Source organism: Pundamilia nyererei, unplaced genomic scaffold (assembly GCF_000239375.1).
Source record: "Pundamilia nyererei isolate P.nyererei 1_Seehausen unplaced genomic scaffold, PunNye1.0 scaffold00149, whole genome shotgun sequence".
NCBI lineage: Eukaryota > Metazoa > Chordata > Actinopteri > Cichliformes > Cichlidae > Pundamilia > Pundamilia nyererei.
The window spans coordinates 662905-686096 of record NW_005187550.1 but is presented as its reverse complement, the minus strand read 5'-3'; the positions used below and the strand labels follow the sequence as shown (position 1 = coordinate 686096).

At 44.2% G+C, this 23192-nt stretch overlaps 1 protein-coding gene across 6 annotated transcripts in view; it reads left to right on the top strand.

The window, feature by feature from the left end:
- The window catches only part of zmiz1a (zinc finger, MIZ-type containing 1a), a 107840-nt gene extending 85875 nt beyond the window's left edge, over positions 1–21965 (top strand). The window contains exons 7-25 of one of the 6 annotated variants that reach the window (XM_005744763.2): positions 5575–5610; positions 12057–12192; positions 14069–14183; positions 14310–14530; positions 14625–14826; positions 14931–15212; positions 15317–15493; positions 15659–15724; positions 15868–16033; positions 16174–16315; positions 17262–17472; positions 17656–17761; positions 17888–18048; positions 18157–18224; positions 18310–18378; positions 18463–18740; positions 19103–19284; positions 19746–20033; positions 20482–21965. In XM_005744763.2, coding sequence (XP_005744820.1) covers positions 5575–5610; positions 12057–12192; positions 14069–14183; positions 14310–14530; positions 14625–14826; positions 14931–15212; positions 15317–15493; positions 15659–15724; positions 15868–16033; positions 16174–16315; positions 17262–17472; positions 17656–17761; positions 17888–18048; positions 18157–18224; positions 18310–18378; positions 18463–18740; positions 19103–19284; positions 19746–20033; positions 20482–20589 — 3014 coding nt within the window. In that variant the 3' untranslated portion in view covers positions 20590–21965. Of the gene's footprint in view, positions 1–1917; positions 2060–2442; positions 2634–5574; positions 5611–12056; positions 12193–14068; positions 14184–14309; positions 14531–14624; positions 14827–14930; positions 15213–15316; positions 15494–15655; positions 15725–15867; positions 16034–16173; positions 16316–17261; positions 17473–17655; positions 17762–17887; positions 18049–18156; positions 18225–18309; positions 18379–18462; positions 18741–19102; positions 19285–19745; positions 20034–20481 lie in introns of those variants that run through there. The other 5 variants (XM_005744762.2, XM_005744768.2, XM_005744767.2 and 2 more) reach the window with 5 other exon arrangements.
- The last annotated feature ends 1227 nt before the right edge of the window (positions 21966–23192 follow it).

Here is a 23192-nt window from a genome sequence, read left to right as displayed (position 1 = left end):
CAAATGTTAATGAAATCTGTTTATGTTTAATGTGTCTGAAAGAAAAAAAATATCAGCTAATATATCAAACTATCGGTTAGTTTAAAAATCACCAAATATCAGTATCGGTTTTAAAAGTCCTATATCTGTTGGGCTTTAATGGATATGTCTGCATAGCAGAGCATAAACTAACTACTAACTGCATTATCATTGGTGTAGTGGGCGATTTTAGATCTACTAATATCTACACAAGTGATCAGTGTGTTGCACTGTGTTTTGCATGTTAGGGTAGTTTCCCTGATTCAGCTGGTTAAGAACGAGTATTTGAGAAAAAAAGAGGAAACGATGATGAGAAGGCTTTGTTGGAGGTGGCTGGTGGAGTCCCTTCCACCCACTCGCATCTGACATTTATGAAATTTATTGGCAAAGCTGGTGTTTCTCTGTCAGTCAGCGGAGCACGCTCAGAGCTCAGATCAGGAAAACAGCCGCTCTGCTGTGTCAACAGTGACAGAAAACTTCCAGGGTGTGGCTGTAACTCACCCCCATGTCCTGTGAAAACACACACTTCACTAGCCAGTAAACTCCCTCACTTTAACAAGAACTGCAAGAGAATGAGTCCTCCTATTAGCCTCTGTGTAGGCACACTGTGTGAGCGCCTGTGCGTAGACACAAACCCTTGTCTTTCTTCTCTTAGCCTACAACAATCTGACATGTCTTCCACTTATCTGCTTCAATTTACTTTCACCTGATTGATTTTCTCGGCCTGTCTTTCTTTCCATCTTTGAGTCGTGCATGTGTATGTACAACTAGAGGAAGGTGTAGGCATCCTTTGTTACTGACCCAATCAACCTTACAGACTTTTATATTTAATTACTGCTGAGTAAGTGCAGGGCTCTGAATTATTAACAGGAAACTGGGTTTATTTTTAGCAGACGGGCCTCTCTTCTGACACTCTCCAGTGGTTCATTTTAGATGATGCAACCCCCAAAACTACCTTCAGAACTTTACTATTAATTTTATAGAAATAAAACTCACGGGGAAACACTTATTATGGAAGCTGCATTTGCTGCCTCTGGCTGATTGGGCCCTCTATCACACACTCCTTAATTGGTTTGGTTTATACAGTTACAAGCGAATTCATTTTAGTAATATCCCAGCTGACAGGACAGTGCAGTTGTACTCAACACACTCACACACACACAGAGAAGACTTTGTTCTTGTCAAAACCGGATGAGCAAATGATTTAAATCCTCCTTTTGTTCAGGGTTGACTGATCTGGCACCCACATCTCAGGACCTCAGCCAACACCCCCACCATCATCTCCCCCCCAGGGGCTTTCGACACACCCTTTTAAAGTTATATTTCTGGCCAACAATGCCTCTGTTGTGTCTGTGCGTTTCGATTATGCGTGGGACATTTGTGAAACTGTTAATGACTGCGTACGCTGCACAAAAACCACACAAAAGAAAAACTTCTCTCAGCTGTCACGAGGCCCGTGGGCTTTTCCCTCTTCTTTATTTGACTGTGCGGCCCCATCTTAGCATTTAGGTAAGGGCAGCGAGAACAACGTCGGGTTAGGTCTTTCCTGTTCATTATTAAGAGGTGGGCGCGCAAAGACAATGAACTCAGATTCACCCTTGTGTGCCTCGCATTTTTATTCATCTGCTTCAGATATTCTGCTAATCTCTGGTGTGTCTTCTTAGCTGGATGCGCAAAGTGGCCGCTGTCAGATTTTATTGTCCTGCGGACAGGAGTCCCCCTCTCTGATAAGCCCGATAACTTACTTCTTGTCTGTCTTTGAAAAGATTGATCTTTTTTCTTCTCCCACTTCCTTCCTCGTGTGTAGGCTTCCAGCCAGCGTTTTAAGCTCCACCCATTTATGCAAGTTTGCAATCTGAGCTTGCAGGGTTTTTCTGTTTTGTTTTTTTTCTTCTGGTTTTCTTTGCCCTTCCTGACAAATGGCAGTCACATTGCTGGATCATGCATGTGTGTGTTCCACAGTGAACTGTGTAACAGCTTAGAGAGACAGAGCAATGGAGAGCTAGAGCCTACACATCAATAACGGCACCTTACAACTGAGGTGAGAAGCGCTGCAAATATCTTGCCGTCTCTATCGCTAGTCCTGTTTGTCTGCGTCGCCTCGCTGTCTTTATCTCTTCCTCTCATCCTCCCTCCTCCACTGCTCCCTCTTGTCTATCCACCCCCCCCCTCCTCTCTGCTGTCTCAAGAGTGTGTTGGAGCCGGTAGCAGGTACAGCAGGAGCCCATTAGTGCAGAGCCCTGCTCTGATTGGATAAGCTGGAGAAACTGGGAGACTGCCTCTGAATAATTGATGTGCATTGTGCAGACGCTGGACAAGGGAAAAAGACAGATCAGAGAGCAAGGAAGGAGAAAGAAAGCGAAAAGAGAGCGAGAGGGAGAGAAGGGAGAAAGACAGGAGAGGACAGAGGAAGTAAGAAAAGAGTGAGCAGAGTGAGAGATCTGTGCAGAGAGTGAGAGTGATAAGGCACAGGCACAGGAGGCTTGGAAGCAGCAAAAAGCTTTGAGAGTTGCCACTGGCCTCTGCAGAAACAGGAGCATTTGTGACACTTGAGTCTTTTCTCTGCGCTATGAAGGGAATGAGATGAGATGTGCAGGGACTTTGCCCGGCTCTGGGTAAGTGTCAGAGAGAGAGTGTGTGTGTCTGTGTGTGTCCGTGTGTGTGTGTGTGCGCTCCCCCCTCCACGTGCCTCTCTAGCACAGAACTATTTGGCGTATTAAGCGAGTGTGTTTGTATGCATAGCGGATGATCAGGGGGTTAGCAGAGGCCAGTTGAGCAACTGCTTTTGATCTATGATTGATACAAGAAGAAAAAGCAACAATTAGCTGCAGTGTTTCTTTAAAGTATGTTATTTTAGTACATTTAAAATAGGAATAATCATTTCAGCTGTGCCTTGACATTTGTGCATTTCAGGCTTAATAATACGGGCTTCTAGCTTTGTAGTAGTGTAACACACCGGTCGCTCGCACCAGAGAGGATCAGAAGAGATCAGCTGACCACAGGTTGACCTACATGCTGTTCTGTCATAGGGGTTACACTGACTGCCTGTTTCGTGTGTGCAAACACACACTTCGCAGTGCATTACACTTAGGTTGTTTTAAGTTTTATCTTGAGTTAGGATTTAGGGTTGTCAGTTTAACATTACAATTATAGAAATGCTACAATGCTACACTATGATTGTATGAGCCCTGGTGGCTATGCAGCATCGTATAGCTAGTAAAATCCTTCAGATTTATGAAATGTAAGAGAGGTCGTGCTCATGTTGGTGTTAGGAGTATGTGCGTCAGTGTCCCTCTTTCAGTCAGGAAAAGATGACCCACTTTTCCATTGTGGATTCTTTTTTTAAGTTGTTGACCTGTGCTTGGAGCCAGAGCCTGTCTGCTTGTCCACTCATTAGGAGAGAAGAAGAGAGAGGAGGAAGGAGGGGGTGTGGAGTGTAGTCATGGAAGGACAATGCAGTTGGATGAGTGCACAGAAAGGCCTGGTTTAGTTTTTCTTTTTTTCTTTCAGTCTTTCAGTGATGCTGAAAAGTGTTTAATGTCCGCCGTGTTGTCAGCTGTGCGTCTTTTAAAGGGTAACAGAATTTGAATGAGCAAAGGGCAGCCAGGCAATAAAAACACGAGGGCGCTGCAGGGGATTCAATCAGTGTTTAATCTAACCTTAAAACTGACAAGTTAATTAGCAAATGGCTCTTGTAAACAATATCGTAACCATTCACTGACCGGCGGTTAAAAAAAAAGAAAGAAATATACATATTTATATTATGGCACAATATGACTTCCAGCTAGCGGTAGTGGCGCTGCAGCACTTCCTGTTAGCCTGAGCAGGGTGTAAACCACTGAAACCGTCTGCATCCTCAACCTCGCAGCCACATGCAGCCGCTCTGCCCCTCTAGCCTTCCTCCTTTCTCTCTGACTCCAGCGCTTTGTTTGTATCACTTACTCCACACACTTTGGTGAACTCCAGTGAGTGCACTCTGAGTACTTCCCATCAGGCTGTTTAGTGACTCATTCCTGACATTTGAACTGGATGTGTTTGTGTGTGTGTGTGTGTGTGTGGCCTACTTTGTTTTTGCAGTTTGTTTTGCCATTTTTTTTCTTTTCTGTGAATCATTACCATGCCTTACATGTGTCACTCCACCCACCACGAGCAAGTGTGGCCCGAGCGAAACAGCGTTCGATTTATGACTGGAGAATCTGAGCAAGGGATTTCTGGCAGGACAAGCCGATGCCGGGTATTGATATGATCAGTGGGGGAGGAGCAATAGGGCAGGACAGCAGGAAGTGTTTCAGGAAACAGTGAAATTCTCCATTCTTGGCGTTGACTTCCCCCATCTAGTCGAGGTGTGCTGATGGCCTCTCATGGCCGCTCCTCGTGAAATCGCTGTTTACTGATTCATGTGCAAAAAACAAAAAACCCAGCTTCCGTAGCTGGAATTTCATCACTTTTTAATCATTGTCTTAGATTATGAAAGAGCAGCTGCGGGAAATCTCAGAATTTCTGATTGTGTTTTTCACCCTAATGATTTCATTGAAGCAACAACAGTGTGAGATGAAAGACTCATTGTGGAAGTTGAGACAAGTAGCGTGTCTAGTTATAATTAAGCATGTGATATTTGCTCGTTCCCTCCAGTGGTGGCGAGCTGCACGTGGCTGATAAGAGCAGTTCATTCACAGCTTGCTCCTCTCTGATGTTCTTTCGAGCTATTCGAGGTGCTTTACTGTTTAAGCACATCTTCCCTGACGCCAAGAGACCGAATGTGTTTGTTTGCTCACCAGCACAGACCGCAGATTTCATATTTACTTTAGCTGCTTTTCTGTCCTTGTATGCGAGCATGCTTGTTTCCAGATTCCTTTGAGTGCAACAGTGCATTTTGTTTTATTGTGGATTGTGGCTGTGTGATCACGGACGGATGCTGCTGACATCCCGCCCCCCACGGCTGAGAAGTTTATGGAGGACATGCTCTGTTGCATCTGATGCAAGTCACCTGATTTTCATACTCCCAGTTATAGCAAATGTACCCAAAGCAAGCATGAAGATTTCCCCGCACGAAAGATTTAAGGGAAGCAAAACGAGTCCGCAACTATTTAAGTTGCATGTCCCTGTAAACCAACTATTTTAAGGTTTTGGACTTTTGGTTGGTTAAACAAGCAGTAAATAATCTGTAGATTAACCAAAACGTATATTTTGATTTTACTGAACGAGCATTTTAGGGTGCATATGTGTTATATACAAAGGATTGGCTTGGCTTTTGTAGTTTAATATATATGGCACACATAATGAAAATATCTATTGCATCAGAGCGACCATTTAAATCTGCAATAAATACTATGGCAGGAAATGTGAATCTTTGCAGGGAGTCTCAGTCAAGCTCAGCTTACCTGCAAATGGATACATTAAAAACATAATAAAGAGTGTTTTTGGTGGCAGCACGGAGATCCTCCAGCACTTTCAACCTTCTGCTCAGATCTAGCCGTCATACTGCATTATGTTTGGTGTTTATTCTGATTCTCATAACTCTGCCACATTTAAAAATGTGTAATTTGAACCCCACAGAAACCAGCACCTGCAGGAGATGTCAGAGTGATTCAGGTAGAGCTATCCTCCCTTTTGGGCTGCAGCATCTCTTTTGGCTTGTGACCCACACACACACATCCAGGGGAGGAGGGGATCTGCCTACTCCCTCCATCTCCACCTGTCCTCTTGTCTAGCATCCTTCCATCCATCCTCCACCCCCCCCTCTGTCCTCATATCTGGTGTACAGCCAGAGGTTGAGGATGGAAGTCTTCCCGATGAGGAAGTCGCTTTGCTTTTCAGTTCAAATTAACAAAAAGCAATAATCAAGTCTTTTTGAAAAATCCAAACAAAACGAGGCACTTTCAAGCTAGAAGATCTGGAACACTGTGATTCGTGTGAACGTTAAACTAAAGGCTTGGTTTTGGTCGACTGTGATTTTTTGACATAGAGCTTTCTCTCTGCAGGGCATGTTTGAGTTGTTCTGCCTCCAAGCTGTTGAGACTAAAGCCCATTTGATATGCTCTTCTCTTGGAAGAAGTTGGCTTAACAGAGAGGGGGCAGGAAGGGGGATATCATTGACTGCTTAAATGGCTTCCATTACACTTCGGCAAAAAGCATGATTTTTTTTTTCCACAGGATTTTATATCCCCTCCATATTTGTATTTTGCATAATATTTTGTACCCACACAGCATAATTCTACCTGCCAGTGTTTTACAGACCTCTGCTTTTGATATCTATTATAAATTGCTTCTTTTTTTTCTTTTTTATCATCCCACACATTGTCTCAGAAGGCTTCTTTGTCTAGTGCCGCAGTGTTCATGCTCAGAAAGTGTAATTTTTCATGTAGTATTTTCTTTTTGTGTGTGTGTGTTTTGTTATCAACAAAAACTACAGTAGAGCTGCATGTTCGGTGTTACATGTCTCTATCAAAGCGTGCCGCGACTTGTGACAGAGGCTTTTTTTCTTTTTTTGTGTGGTAATTTTAGGATCAGGCTTGATGTGAGAGTGTACAGTATGAGGGATGTGCATTCCTGCTGAAGATTAAACTGATTAAATCCTCCACAATTAGGACAATGCTTTTGCTGAATGTGGCTCAAACGTGTTTGAGCTTTTGTGCAAACCAACCTCATTAAGCTATTTAACCGAGTTTATACTTTGCAGTTGCTTCTTCTGTCAGAATCGTACGAAGAGGAGTACGAGCAGCAAGAAATCTCTACCTGTTTCTACTTCATAAAACTCCTTCAGCCGTTCTTTGTGTTGCCATCCAAACTAATGAGGCTCAGAAAGTCTTATGTAACATCTCCTTTTTAGCAGCTTTCTTGAAAGCAGCTAACCCTTAAATATGTATGCATAAAACAGCCAAGCCCCCCAGCTGCTACGTGATACTGTGTCAGTAATAGATATTCCATATCAGTATCATGGTATCACAGTGCAGTCATGGCTGTAACTGCAGTCTTAAGAGGAAACAGGTGCACTTCTCTTGCACTGAATTTCAGTTGCCATGCAAGCTTTAAAAAAAAAAAGAAAAGGGAAAGGGCTGACACTCCGGAGCACTCTTCTCATACAGGCTTTGAAAACTCAACAGTACTTTCTTTTAGTCGCAGTTCACAGTATTTAGACATCAGCTCTTTTCTTTTGCTTACCGCATTTGTACTGTTTTAATTCCATTTTGGAAACATGGCTGCCATAATATACTTTTGATAATGCACCTCAGCTGATGCTGTCTTTACGTTCTTCTGCTGAAAATGAACCCTCCCCCCCGTGGTGGGGCAGTTTTACCCAGCTTCTTTTCTTAATGTTTGCGTATTGATCATATATAAAGCGACTTCACATCTTCAGTCATTTTTATAAAATGTGTGACATGCCAGTGCTTTCCCCCCGCCAAAATGGCCTGTCTGTTTTGTTTTTTAATTTACTTTTATTTATACACACTATAATTACGCTGTATTAAATGCGTGGTGAACTCTGTTCCTCTTTTAATGCAGATGTCACCCTCTGAAATAGTCGTTTGAGTGGGTGGAAGTTCACTTTACCTCTGCACTTGGCATGCTCAGACACAGGGCTGCTTCGCTGTGTTCACTCTTTAAATCTTTAACCACACAATAGTACACTTAGTACAGTGATTTAGGGCCACAGCACAGCAGCACTCTTTTGCTGTTGCCTTCAGCATCTTTGCTGAAAGTTGAATACCTTGCGCTTATACGTGGCAGAGCACCGGCTTCATATTTCAGAACAGGTCAGGTGTTTATCAACAAAGTGGGGTCGCTGTCTTGCGGCTAACTCAATTATATTAGGGCGGATACATTTAAAGTATTAGCAATCTGTCAGGATTTCTAAGGGAAATGATATGCTCAGTAGCAGAAGGCTTTTACCGCACACGCAGATGCTTACACACACACAGCACTGCCAGAGTTCATAGTAATTAGCATTTGGGTTTCCTTGTAAAAAGGACTTGTACATACACTCTGTCATTAGTTAATGGGCCTTGCAGCCTGTTACCAGGGCTTATTCTCCCTCCCTTCTGCTCCCAGAGGGGCTGAGGTGAGGTGAGAATGAGCCAGGGCTTCTGCTATCAGTCAGCCATATAGCATTAAATACAGCTTGAGTGAGGAGGACCCATATGTCTCTGGGCATTATTCAATTAAAAGTCCCAGCTTCTAAGAAACGGAGATGGTTGGAACGGGTTCACGAGAGCTTCAGCTTATGTCCGGCTTTCCCTGCAGAGCAGTCTATGTGCTCAGGAGGAGGCTCTGTTTAAGGCTGGAGAATCCACTGAAACTTGTTAGAACAGAATAGTAGCTTCAGATGAGCCCCAGAGGCTTGAATGTCACCGTTGTCTACAGATATTAGTCAGGCAGATCAGTAACTGTGGTTTTAGTCATGTATTACGAAGAAGCGCTTGACTCTGTCAGCTTTTTGAATGCTTTTTAGAAAGTCTCAGATGGTGAGATTAGCTTAGATAAACTCATTTGCTGAATATCTGTGGGCTCACCAGCTGCAAGTCAAGGACAAGGAGATTCTCTATTAAATGCTTTCGAAAGAATTTGATGATGGAACTATTTAAAAGCACAGCACGGCGTAACTGAGAGCTGACTCTTCGATGCAGGTAAAAACAGCAGTTTATGATGTTATTGTTGTGAAAGACTGTCAGACTGATGCGTCGAGAAAGTAGTTTCAGGAACACTTTCTCCATCAGCTACAATCTCTATACTTTTTTACCCAACTGTAAATTGTCAGCACATTATCAAGTAGCCCTGACAGTGTAGCTATTCAGCAGAAATAGGATAATCTCACCGTTTAAAGCTAGATGTAGCCACTGTGAGTAACCCGTTGTTTAGTGGATGAGTGTTGTGAAGCCTTTAGGTTACCAAGTGGTTTGTTTGGTTTTTTGTGGGGTAGGGGGTTGGAGCCAGAAGTGGGCATGCTTGGGTTATATATTGTAAACTCATTCTAGCTTTTTTAAATGACCCACTAGCTTTTCACCTGTGACTATGCTGATTTGTCTGCAGATAATTTACGTTACAGTGCACCGGCTACACGTGCAGCTTAGAGATGTACAGCAGGAATGATCACTTGATCGTCGGGTGGAAAGAGTAACTGTGAACTGTGTCAAGACCCACCTGACTCCAGACTTTTCATGAATGGTGACATTTATATAGGAATAAGGACCAAAACACTTTAAATGTCAGGCTGGTACAGAAACGTAAATACGTTTAATTGTGCTGTAAAATTTGGGCTTTTTATGATGTTTTTTGAGCCTCAAGTGGCCATTTGTGGAACTGCAGTTTCAGACTTAGATTATACCATTATGTAAAAGAAGGAAGGGGGGGATCAGTTGGGAAGACAGCGAGGGTAGTCGTACAGACCGGGTACAAATTTTCGTGTTCCCTTAGATGATTTTTTTGTGGAACACCACGTCAATTTGGATTTCCCGGAATGTTGGAGCAGACCAACATAACCTGAGGTAGCGATCCAAGATGGCAGCACTGAACATAAACAGCACTAAAACTGTAGACTTTGAACCTGTTTTGCCACTGTTGTGTATTTGTAACTCACTAAATGTGACTGATTGGGCTTTATCCACGAATGTGTTTTTTAAGAGCATAAAAATAAGTATTATGCCGTGTTGCTAGTGATACCTGAATGGCTCTAAGTTGGTAAGAACCAAAATAAATTTTCCCTCACTGTATCTGGAACGCGCTAACTCGGGAGTGACGCAACTCCAAGGTATCTGGAACACAGCAACAGAGAGACAGGGAGCCGGATTTAAACGCAAGGAAAAAGTGAAGTAACGACGCATTTCGAGGATATTGTAGACTGCAGGCCATGTATGTTCTCCCATAGCAGTATTGAATTCACAAAATTAAGACCTGTGTCAAAATGATGCATTAAAAAAAGTTTCCCAGCACACAAAATATGTATAATTAATAAATTGGGCTAAAATAGAAGGCTCCGATTGAAGAGCCATTTGGGAGCCATAAGAGCCAGCTCTTCTAAGGGAACCGAGCCAGAAGACCTCCCATCACTCTTAAAAGTACCATTTCCCAAAGCTGAACTATCTCAGTAATCTTGCTGGTTTCAGGATTCTCTCATTCTTAAGTAAAGTTGCAATCATGTTAAAGTTACCAGAGAATAGAAACATGGCATTCTTTAATATTAGAAACAAAAGACGGAAGAGAGTGCGCAAGGCTTTAAAGAAGAATCTTTAAGTAGCTGACCTTAACTTGTCTCAACCAGCCAGCTGTTAGCACCTTCAGAACAAACTGAAGGCTTTAGTTTCATCTTTCTATTCATTCAACGGGAATGAATAGAAAGATGAAATAAAGAGAGGTGTAATGAGACGGAGACCTTGTCTTTATATTCTTCTGTTTTTGTTGGCTGGGTTGTCTGCACGCTTGACATCTGCACCTCATGTTCTCCATTAGTGAAGTCAACAAAACAACTTAATGGATAGTAGTAGAGACAGATGCCATCAGAATGCTATTTAAATTTGTATGAGGACCGAGGGCGTGCGGGGCTCTGTAAAGAGGAGGGCCGTAAAGACGTAAAGCGAGAGGAGTATGGCGGGCGAGTTGTGGGTGTGTGATAGTGTTGGCAGAGGTTTTAACACAGGGGGCTGTGAGGTGAAAACAAGGTCATGTACACTGTACTAAGCTCGCTAAATATGCACGACGCCCAGAGCAGACCCTCACTCTATTATGAATGACATCTGGCCTTGGCAGCTTGTTAGATTCAGTAGCTCATAACCACGCTGATGTGATAAGTCGCCATTGCTCTCTTTTGTCCTCTGCCTGTCTCTCCCTGCCTCAAAGCAACTCCCATCACTCGAGCTTGGAGTTTTAGGTCTAAATGGTGGGTTGCCTGTTGAAGAGACAGTCCCTCTGTGTGGAGGTGGTGATTTAGTGGGGAGATAAGCTCTCCGTAATGGCAGGGTGGAATAATTCCTCTTTAACTAGGAGGCTTGGCTCTCTCCACCCTGCAGAGGAAAATGTAACCGCTCCTCTCCTTTATTTTTCCCTTCTCTCCTTTCTTTGTTGTTCCTTTCACTCCTCGTCATTTTCGAGTGACTTCAGAAATAATCACTTGTCATGTCATGTTTTTAATTTCCTTTCATTTAGATCATTTAGACATGGTGTAAATCTTAATGCAGTGCTAATTTCAGTGTCATGGACTTTGTAACACCCCCTCTGCCCCAAACCTAGTAACTGCACCTTCTAAAAGCTGCTGTATCTGGCTCTACAAGGCTATAAATAGCATCTTAAACTATTTAATAAAATGATGAACACGGTAACCTTTCTTTTGTTAGGCTGATGTTTGTCAAGGCAACTTTCAAATAACCCATCGATTAAAAAAAAAAAAGAAGACAACTTGATTGGCATTGGGAAGAAACACAACAAAATCAAATAAAATTGGCACATCATTGGAACAAGAACAAAAAATCCCAACTCTTATCTTCATGAAGGCGGGATGAGAAGGCTGTCTGATTAGTCCTTAGAGACATGAGAGGACAACGAGGCAAAGAATAAAGTGGTGCTGATGAATGAAGGAAGTGGAGGACTGAAGATGTTACTGTTTCTTACTTTCTACACAGCTCTTATCTGTAACCCCAATCACTCACTGGTGTCTGCCTCTCACGCTCCATTTCAGCTTTTTCCTCACAGTGGCAGAGAAAACTGGGAGGTCCTTTGTGCTGTACATAGATCTCAGTTTATATTTGACTCTGCAGGTTGATATGACGTGTAAGGCAGCTGTTGTGGAAACTACACAGAGCGATTGATAATGGAAGTGTTGCATTAGGCTGCCCCCTGGAGGCTTTAGCAGTAACATCAAGCTGCAACCGTTAGACACCTGTAATTGTGTTTATTGAAGGAAAACTTTAAAACTCTGTTATAAGCGACATTCTGTGTGATCATTTGCAACCATTGAGCCATAAACATGCGTCTGATAATACATGAGTACCCAGTGCAGACCAGTTGTGCACACGAGGAATCATGAACCTGTCATTGTGCTCTCCTTGCAGCCCTGCTGTCGTCGTGGTGCGAGGAGCTGGGTCGCCTCCTCCTTCTGCGTCACCAGAAGAACAGACAGAACGAACCGCAGGGGAAAGTCCCCATGCAGCCCGGCATGAACAGCATGAAGCCCGGCCTCACGCACAGGTGAGATACATGCCCTGTCAGATTACAAAGCCTGCTGCAGTTGGCTCTCAGTATAGTCACATTTTCAATAAAGTGTGTGGTGGGAGGAAACTGCATCTGAATAACCAGTGTACAATATATTGCCAGCTTCCCATGCATGTGAACTTGAGACATCCCATTCTAAGTCCATAGGGTTTAATATTATGTCGGCCCAGCCTCTGCAGCTATAACAGCTCCAACTCTTCTAGGAAGGCTTTCCACAAGGTTTAGGAGTGCTTATGGGAATTTTTCACCATTCTGAGATCACACACTGATAATCGACGATGAGGCCTGGATAACAGTCTCCACTCTAATTCATCCCGAAGGTGATCTGTCAGGTTGAAGTTAGGACTCTGTGCAGACCAGTCAAGTTCTTCCATACCAAACTGTTTCCACAAAGTCCAAAATGTTAAAGCATTAAGAGTTTCTTTTACTGGAAGTAAGGCGCTGAGGCCAACTGCTGAAAAACAGCCCCACACTATAAACCCCCTGCACCAAACTTTACATTGGGTACAGTGCAGTCAGACGAGAAGCATTCTCCTGGCAACCGCCAAACCCAGACTCACCCATCGGATTGCCAGATGGAGAAGTGTGATTCGTCAGTCCAGGCAATACGTCTCCACTGCTCTCGAGTCCAGTGGCGGCACGCTTTACATCACTGCAACTGACACTTTGCACTGAGCTTGTGATTTAAGGCTTGGATGCAGCTGTTTGGCCGTGGAAGCCCATTCCATGAAGTTTGCCACACACTGTGAAGGCCACAGGAAGTTTTGAGGTCTGTAACGACTGACTGCAGAAAGTTGGCGACCTCTGTGCACTGTGAGCCTCAGCTCTCTGATTTTACGTGGCCTACAACCTCATGGTTGAGTTGTTGTCGTTCCCAATCACTTCCACTTTGTTATAACAGCTGACTGATATTTAGCAGTACAGGGGGCGTCGTATCACAGTACCACCTTGGAGTTCCTGAGAGCAACATGTTCTTTCACAGATCATTGTAGAAACAGTCTGCATTCTTAGGTGCTTAAATTTATACACCGTAGTCATGGAAGTGATTGGAACACGTGAGTTCAATGAATTGGATGGGTGAGTGAATACTTTTGGCAATATAGTGTTTATAAGGCATCAGAGGAAGTCATTAAAGAAATTAAGGTTCACATCTAACATTCAGGCCTCATGAGGGTTTCGACTGATTGGAGAAAAGCCAGAAAGATTTGTGGAAGTGAAGTGATGTGAAGTGCAAGGGCAAACCTAGAGGGAAGACAGATGTGAGGTAATGCTTTTAGAGAACAGCATGTGCTCGGACCTCTCTCAAAAAAACAAAAAGAGAAGGGAAAAAAAAGCCTGGAGTTAGCCAAGAGTCCTGTTTGCTTCTGCTGAAGATCTTGGGATAATGTGTATTTATGAGGAAATATTGAACATGTCGTCCATTCTGAGAGCTAACCTCTCAGGGAAAACAGGGTGCCTTCCAAGAGCAGCAGTTCCCTCCCACACTGCTGGCCACTTGCCTCTCCCCTCATGGAGACTTAGCTTGTTTATCATGTGTAACAGAATCTCGTATTTTACTCTATTTGTTTTAAATCTGAACGCTAAACATTCCAGATGTGTACTACCTATCCTTATCCGAAGAACTTAGATGTTTACCGGTGCATGCGGACAGACGAGTCCTTATCGGCACATTTGGAAATTTTGACTCATCTTACTTGTGCAGTCATTAGCAGATTTCCTGGCTCGAAATGTGGTGTGAAACTCAACGCCAGACATTTCAATTGAATGAACATTTCGGCTTAAGGAACCCTAGAGTTACTCAGAACTTTAAGTGACATCAGGCACATTGTTTGTGTTTTGATCTGTTTTCCAGTGATGGCTCATTTCCCTATGACTCTGTCCCCTGGCAACAAAACGCCAACCAGCCCCCTGGGTCATTGTCCGTGGTTACAACAGTGTGGGGCGTTACCAACACATCACAGAGTCAGGTATGTCCATGCATGAAAAGCACCCACTCTGTAATTATATGAGTTCAGCAAACCGTTTTAAGACAGGTTTATTGCACAAACCTAGCTGATAGTTTCACTTCCTCTTTGATTCTTTGTTAAATATAGGTGCTAGGCAACCCAATGGCAAACAGCAATAACCCCATGAATCCTGGGGGTAACCCAGTGGGATCGGGCATGTCTGGCAATGCAGCAGGGCTCAATTCACCCCAGTTCAATGCGCAGCAGCAACAATTCCCAAATAAAGGCGGTTCCAGCCAATCATACATGCAGCAGAGCATGTACGGCAGGCCCGGCTACCCCGGTGGTCCTGGAGGATACAGCGGGAGGTGAGAAACAGGATACCAGTCTTCTTTTTTATTCTTTAAGACAGCAGCTCCGGTTTTAAAAGAGTGGTTAAAACATAAATCATGTGTTCATCAGTTACTCTGGAGGCCCGAATGCACCACCAGGAGGTATGGGAATGGCCTCCCACACACGTCCTCCTGGTGACTTCACCCAGCCAGCTGCTGCAGCTGCAGCTGCTGCTGTTGCTGCCGCTGCTGCTACCGCGACAGCCACTGCAACAGCCACTGTAGCGGCTCTGCAGGAAACCCAGAATAAAGACATGAACCAGTATGGACAGGTACAGTACACATCTGCTATGAGGCAAACAGTTTGATGGAGGAAGATGTTAGGTAACTACCTGCTGCAAAATGTAGCCATTAATTATTCGGTTGTTTTCTCCAGATGTGTCCATCGTTCCAGATGGGCCATGCTCCAGCCTACAATAGCCAGTTTATGAATCAGTCAGGCCCACGAGGTCCCCCTGGGGGAATGAATCCATCCAGCATGGGATCTGCCATGAACAACCCCAATATGAGCGGGCCTCCAATGGGTATAAACCAGGTGAGAACCCCAGGCATGACGCCTTTTGGAGCTCACAGCCAGAGGATGCCTCAGCAAGGTTATCCCGGTGGACCTCGACAGGGCATACCCATGCAGGGGATAAAGAGGCCATATCCTGGGGATGTGAGTGGAAATATCAGACATGAATATTCTTCTTGTTGTAGCACCTGAGACATGTATATATATATAATGTCTTTTCTTCTTTTTTTTTAACTTTCTTCTTGAAGGGAAGCTATGGAGGTCAGCAGTATGGGCCAAACAGTCAGTTCCAACAGCAGGGGCAGTATCCCTCATCAAATGCCTCCAGACCATTGCCCTCTCCTAACTACCCCAGCCAGAGGATGCCGGGGCAACAGGGCCAAGGGCAGTACCCGCCTGGCATGCCCATGAGCCAGTACTACAAGGTTTGTTAGTCCATCATTTATGCATACTCAGGGTCAGAAGGGGGGCAAAGGAAGCGAATTATTCAGAAGATCAGGACGTTTGAACCCTTGTCACCTAAACTATAGTGCATCCCTGGCACTAAAGGGAACTGTATCAATTCTTTTTTGCTTTTCCTTATTCAGCAGGAGCCCTTCAACGGTCAGAGCACCAACTTCTCTGGAGGCGGATACTCTTACGGCCAAGGCAGTGGGGTATGTTTTTCCTTCGTATCCATGTAAAAGTGCAATTTCTGTCTTAGCAGGTGACGACATTGGTGCCAGATTTGAGCCTTTCATGTCTGTGAAATGACTTTAACAGATCTTTTGATTATTGCACTTCCCCCACCTTTCTTTAGCCCCCCAGGCCTGGTAACTACCCACACTCTCCAGTCCCCGGAAACCCCACACCTCCCATGACCCCGGGAAGTAGTATTCCGCCGTATCTGTCGCCAAACCAGGATGTGAAGCCCCCGTTTCCAGCCGACATGAAACCAAATATGACAGCGCTTCCGCCCCCTCCAAGTAAGTACCCAAGCAGACCTGAAACGAGTCGTTCACATGACTCATTTGTCTGTTTTTGTCCTTTTTATCCTTTTATCTCACCTCCTGACATTTACATTCTGAGATTAAAAGCCATCCTCTCCCGTTTTCCTCGTCTGCAGCTATCCCCAACGAGGAACTACGTCTGACGTTCCCAGTCAGGGACGGAGTGGTGCTGGAACCGTTCCGCTTGGAGCACAACCTGGCTGTCAGCAATCACGTCTTCCACCTTCGACCGTCCGTCCACCAGACCCTCATGTGGAGGTAAAAACCTTGTAGTTTCGTATTTGTTGTTACTAGTGCAGCATGTGCACAGCAAGCACTAAAATGGATGTGTGGTGAAAGTTGCTACATTGTGGGTGCTGTTATTTTAGGCTGTTGTTATAGCGCCACATGAATGTGACAGACATGAGATACTAAATCACGTGTTACTGCAGAGTTTATTAATAGTGAGAATCTTGATTTGTCGTAAGCTAGCACAGTGTTGCCTACATACAATCCGCTTCATTTCTTTGTATTTGACATCGAAGGAGGCAGATTTCTTTTTTTTTTCTTTGCAAGGTTTTCGCCTTCATCAGATAATGTAATAGTGAAGAGTACACAGGAAAGGAGGGAGAGCGAGGGCCTTGGGTCAGACTCAAACCCGAGTTGTTGCATTCAGCCTTGCGACATCTCCTCACCCCCTGAGCTAAACTGGCACCCGTGTTTTTTATAAAGTGGTCTTAAGCAATAGTTCCCCAGGATTTCTGGAGATCTTTCAAAGTTTTTATTTGGACACTGCCTGCTTTTCCAGTCATTTTCAGTTCTTTCCTCATAGCTGCCAAAAACAAACAACCATGAGCCAAAAACCTGGCATATGTCTTCAGGGTGTGCAGTATGTCCTTAAAAAATAGAGTAAATTGGACACATGGAGGGCAAAAGATGAGGTTACAGGTCTTAAAAAACAGGCAAAATCCAAAATCTGGCATCTGACCCTTCACTTGATCCATCTGCTATTCATGAAGCGTCATCAGAAATGGTCTCAGTGGATGGGTGTCTGTCAATAAGTCATCCTAAGGAAGGGAAACAAGAAAAAAACCAAAGATTGACTTTCAAACTCATTAGAATTGGTTAACCTCTGATGCCTGATGTATTGTACAGACTGTGCGGCTGTCGTTTTGTTTTTCCCAGTTTTTTCCACTAACTGTTATTCCTCTGGTTACCCTCGAAGGTCTGACCTCGAGCTGCAGTTTAAGTGCTACCATCATGAAGACAGGCAAATGAACACCAACTGGCCTGCTTCCGTCCAGGTCAGCGTCAACGCCACGCCTCTCACCATCGAGAGGGGAGACAACAAAACCTCCCACAAACCCCTGCACCTGAAGCACGTTTGCCAACCCGGGAGGAACACCATCCAAATTACGGTCACCGCATGCTGTTGTGTGAGTATTCGCATTCTCAGAGCACCGACTAGCAGCTTTGATATGTAGCGGCTTCATTCATTAGTTCAGACAAGCTGGAGTGATTTACACACACGTGATTTCAATTTGCATTGTCTGGAGTATGAATGAGATTCAGCTGTCTGTACTAATTCTGCTTGTGTTCATGGCTTCTTTTCTTTGCAGTCCCACCTGTTTGTGCTTCAGCTGGTCCACAGGCCATCTGTGCGATCCGTCCTCCAGGGGCTCCTGAAGAAGAGACTCCTCCCTGCAGAACACTGCATCACCAAGAGTACGGCTCCTTTGCGTAGTTAATGTTCAATAATACATCCGAATTCAGTGAACTCAACCCTGTTTCTCTTTATCGTTCTTTAAGCACATCTATGACTGCTCCCTCTGTGACACTTTATATTTTCAGTTAAGAGAAACTTCAGCAGCGTTGCGGCCTCGGCGGGCAACACTACTCTTAACGGGGAAGACGGCGTGGAGCAGACGGCCATTAAAGTGTCTTTGAAATGTCCCATCACGTTCAGACGCATCCAGCTACCTGCGAGGGGGCACGACTGCAAGCATGTTCAGGTTTGCGTGCATTTAAGTGGAAATAATGTTAATGGAAATGCGTGCCTGGTGTTGCAGTGAACGGAAGAATATTATCCTAATGAGGATTTGTGATGTTTCTGTCTGCAGTGCTTTGATCTGGAGTCCTACTTGCAGCTCAACTGTGAGAGGGGGACATGGAGGTGTCCTGTGTGCAAGTAAGGAGGCTTGTGTAAAAATACGTTTAGGGAATCCATCCAGTAGCTTATGTGTTGTTTTTATTCTGTTTTGTTTTTTTTATAGTAAAACTGCGTTATTAGAAGGTCTGGAGGTGGATCAGTACATGTGGGGAATCCTGAATGCCATCCAAAAGTAAGTTCACTCTGTTTAGCCTGTTTTTACACGCACAAATTGTTTAGACGTGAAGCCAACATGATTTGTTTTCTCCTCCAATAGTTCAGAGTTTGAGGAGGTAACTATAGACCCCACATGTAGCTGGCGACCTGTCCCCATCAAGTCTGAGCTACACATCAAAGAAGACCCCGACGCACCGCTGGCCAAGCGCTTTAAAACAATGAGCCCGAGTCAGATGACCATGCCTAATGTGATGGAAATGATCGCACAGCTAGGGCCAGGCCCCGGCCCAGGATCTGGACCCGGACCTGGGCCGAGTCCATACCCACCACACCCCGGTCAACATGTTAGTGGCAACGGGGGAGATTACCCGGGAGCAGGTAATGAAAAGCAGGCAGCGTCCTGCAGTGTAGAATAATAACAGGAGAGTCATCTCATTTATCGGAAGAATGAGCCGTTGTGCATTTTGCAGCAGGATCTATTGATGTGTCTCTAGTGCATTAAACAAAGAAACAGCCCCAAGGAGAGTTTTATGCTGAAACTGTGTTTTAAAAAATGTTCCTGCTCTGATAAATGTTTCTCATCAGTAAAAAAAAAGTAGAATGGGTATATCCTGTTATGTAACTGCTTTGATAAAGGTACATTTTATTTGCAACATCAGGGATTCCTCATCAAATGAGTGAGCGGGACCAAACTGCAGTTAGCCCCTTCAAAAGATGTGTTTTATCTTCTCTCCTTGTAGGCAACAGTTACCACACCCAGGGGAATTTCGACTTCCCTCACGGGAACCCCTCCGGCGGAGGAGGTGGAGGGGGTCCCCCTATGAATGACTTCATCCATGGACCTCAGCTATCCCATCCTCCGGACGGGCCTGGTGGTCTCCTCCCACAGGATAAGCCCCTCAGCCACAGCATGAATGATCCAGTGAGTACATCTGACTTTGGCTGCTCATGGTTTATGGGAATAAAGTTGCACATTAAGCTTTTCATATATTTGGGCTTTTTTTAATGCGATGCTAAGTTAGTCATGTTTGCTGCTTAGTCTGAGGAAGAAACTCTCTAGAGAATCTGTGCCGTACTGAACACCTGTATTTCTTATCTGACCAAGGTGCAGCCTGTGCCTCTAGCCAGCATGTGTGCTCAGTCATGCTCACATGCTCATGTCACCGTATAATGTTGCAGCTGTACATGTCTGCTGATCGCAGCTTCCATTTAGAAAGCCTGTTCCATATTATTCACGCTGGAACTCATTTCGCTCCCCCCCTTCCTTCCCCCCTTAACACTCTCTCCTTCCCTCTCTGTGTCTCTCTCGCTTTATCCTCCTCCTTTTTTCCCCTCCCGTCTCTCCTTCACTGTCGCTCTTTGTTTGCCCTCTCGCACTTGCAGATGTCCCATTCCGATCAGTCCCATAACTCCATGCAGCAGCAGCAGAGCTTGCATGCGTCTCCCCACCCCGGCGGCCAAACAGGGCCGCCTTTACATCACAGTGTCCAGTCAGGGCAGCCCTTGCATCACAGTGGCCAATCATCGCACCCGCCTCGCCAGTCGCAGCTTCAGCCGCAGCCTCAGCATCCCGGGCAGAACAGTCATCCTCACAGCGATCTGAACTTTAACCCCTCCTCAGATGGGCAGATGGGTCAGGGAGCCCAGGATATGCCCGAACCCTCCCTGGATGTAAGTGTGTCTGCTTTGGGTGCCGTAAGCTAACTGTTGACCTGTTGTCTGCCGCAGCTGCTCTCATCTCTCTGCTGTTTTCTGTTAACATTTGACTCTCGGCGGTAGCTGTTTATATGCACGCTAGCATCAGCTTTATTGATTGACGAATTTTATTGAATTTTATTTTTTATTTTATTTGTATTCTTTCACTTATTGTTGCATGTGTGTTGTTGCTGCCTGTGTTTGAGTAATTTCTGTAACTGTGAGACATCTGCTGCTGCCTATCTTGGCCAGGTCTCCCTTGAAAAAGAGGTTTTTAATCTCAATGGGATCTTCCTGGTTAAATAAAGGTTAATAAATAAAATCAACACTTCATATGAAGTCACTAGAAAAGGTAAATTTGCCTTCCTTGAAAAAAAGAACAAAAGAAATCATGTTTTTGTTTTTTTCTGCCTTTCGTGCACAGTTGCTTCCCGAACTGGCGAATCCAGAAGAGCTGCTCTCGTACCTGGACCCCCCCGACCTTCCCACCAACAGCAACGACGACCTCCTCTCCCTTTTTGAGAACAACTAGCACCTTCGCCTTGCCCACGAGCCCCTCGTTCACCCCCGCGGGAGTCGTGACGTGTCGGACCACCCCGTCCACAGACGCCTGACCGACCTCCTGTTAACACTTCAAATCAGCTTTCTTATGCACTTACACACAAACGGAGAATGTGCGGCACAGGAGCACAGCTGGGGGGGGGGGCACCTGTTTGGGAACTCCTAGGGAGAGAGCAGGAGAGCCTCTCGTCCCCCACACTTCCTTCTTTCGCTTGTGCAAAGATTCAACACACCAGTTCCACCACCTCTGACTCAAAACACGCCATTTACAGCCATGTCGGTGGGCACTAAAGTGACTTCATATATACATATATATATATGTGTGTGTGTGTGTGTATATGTGTATATATATATATATATATATATTAAATATTTGTGACTTTTTTTCAACTGAAAAACTGTGCAGCTATAATCATTATATGTAATCAACACAGAGGAGACAGGAGCCGTTGTGGGCTCCAGGAAAAGTGTTGTAGCTTTGTTGTTTATATAAATATCTATAATTTTCATTTAAAAAAAAAAAGGACGAGAGTCGGCGGCAAAGACATTGTCTTGTAAGAGTGTTTTTACCCTTGAAATGTGTTCTTCCAAAACTTTGGCGTATGCCATGCCCTTTGACCTTGCCACCCCCCCACCTCCCTAGACTTCTGAATGTGTGTGTCTGTGTGTGCGTGAGGTGGTTAAATAACTGGAACTCATCAGAATCAGTGCACTGAGAGGACAAACTCAATCGTCCTTGAGTGTCAGCGGAGGAGGCGAGTGCACATAGTGTGAAATGTGGTGTGTGTGTGTGTGTGTGTGTGTGTGTGCCCGACTGCGAGTGTGTTTCCGCGTCCTCTTTCGTTTGCCTGCGAGCGTACGTGGAAAACAGCGGGAGAGAGAAAGTTTGAGACAGAAGAGGAGGGGGGAGGGAGGGGACAATCTAGCTTAAAGAGCTTTCTCAGCACCTGTGTATTTATTGTGACGTTTCACTTCTCATCGAATTCAGCACCGTTTCCATCACAAGTGCATGTGTGCCAACGGCTCCTGTTGTCTTTTGTCCAGCCTAGATGTGCTTGATCAAATCATTATCTTTCTAGTCTTTATATTTATTATTTTATTGTAAATTCATCGGGGGGTTTTTGTTCTTTGTCAGCGTCTTTGTGTTTTCTTCGTTCAACCTCCTGCTCCCTTTCCCCTCATTGACACGAATCAGTCACCGCAGCTGTCCTGTGCTTTTTGTAAGGGGTTGAGTCTGGATATTACTGTGTGTTGGTGTAACAGCAGGATTTCAGCATCCCACAGACATCCACAGAAGTTTTTAAAATCACTGTTTTATAAAAAAAAAAATCAAACACACACACACACAGAAAAAAAATCTGTGTGACTGTACTGATCTTTTGTTGTTTTATTACTGTTTGGGAGGGGGAAGAAAAAAAACAACCTGCATGACCCGACAGTGTTTCCAGAGCTGTTGTATATACCCTTTGTGAATACATTGTGAATGTACAGTACTGTACCTAACTATTACTGGCATCTACATGGTACTGCGTGTCTGTCGGTGACAGCTCACACACATTAAATACACACAGTCCCCAATAAACAGTCCAACATTGTAAGGAATTGATTTAAATGCACTCTCACTGGCTTTGTATTAAGTACCTGTGTATTGTGTACAGTTTTTTCCATTACTCTGTGACTTTGAATCAGCGGGAAGAAACATATAAAAGGTTGTTAATGCAGCTCTGAGGTCCAAATTTCTCCAAAACGTATTTGTTCAATATTATTGGATCCTCATCTTCTTTATTTAAGGTGAGAATGTGCAAAAAAAAAGTCCTCTGGATGGTTTTGAGGTGTGATACTGAGCTTTTCATAGCCATCGATCTGTGTGTTTCCATCACTTTTGTTTTGCATTTTAAGTTATTTTTGTCCAGTGTTTGTATGAGAGTAAAATTTGGTTTACATCAGTTTATGCAGTAAAGACAATGAATATGAAATAAACTGTATGTCATTGGTAAAAAAAAAAAAAAAAGTCGCCCATATTTAGGCTTTATGATCCTTTTTCAAGAACCGCATTTTGGCTTCAAGAGTAATCACATGGCCTCCATACAACACAGCTGAAAGAGTCAAATGTTGTTTTGTGTTTGTTTATATGTTTGTTAAAGACAATGCACTGCCGCATTGGGATGTTTTATTTCCCTACACAGTGTGTAATTATGACTGTAACCTTTCACAAAAATCGAGTAATTTTCGCGACACACTTTGTACTAGTTGAGGATTTAAAGGAGAAGACGATTAATATTGTAAAATGAAATTCGGGAAAGACCCCCAGTAAGGATTGGGGGACGGGTTTGGGATATAAGGGATATTTGTACATAATGTAAATGACAAATAGAGACACGTTAACAGAAATGTATTCATTTTCTCCAGTGGGAGTGTGCATAGTGTATTTAGAATTTGTAAAGCTTGCATCCTCCTGTCAGACATTGAATTGGGAAAATGAGTCTGTGTTTGATTATGTCTGTGCAGACCTCTCTAACCATGCCTGTTCATTTATGTAAGATACTTTATGAACCCCTTCGACAAGGGGTTCAA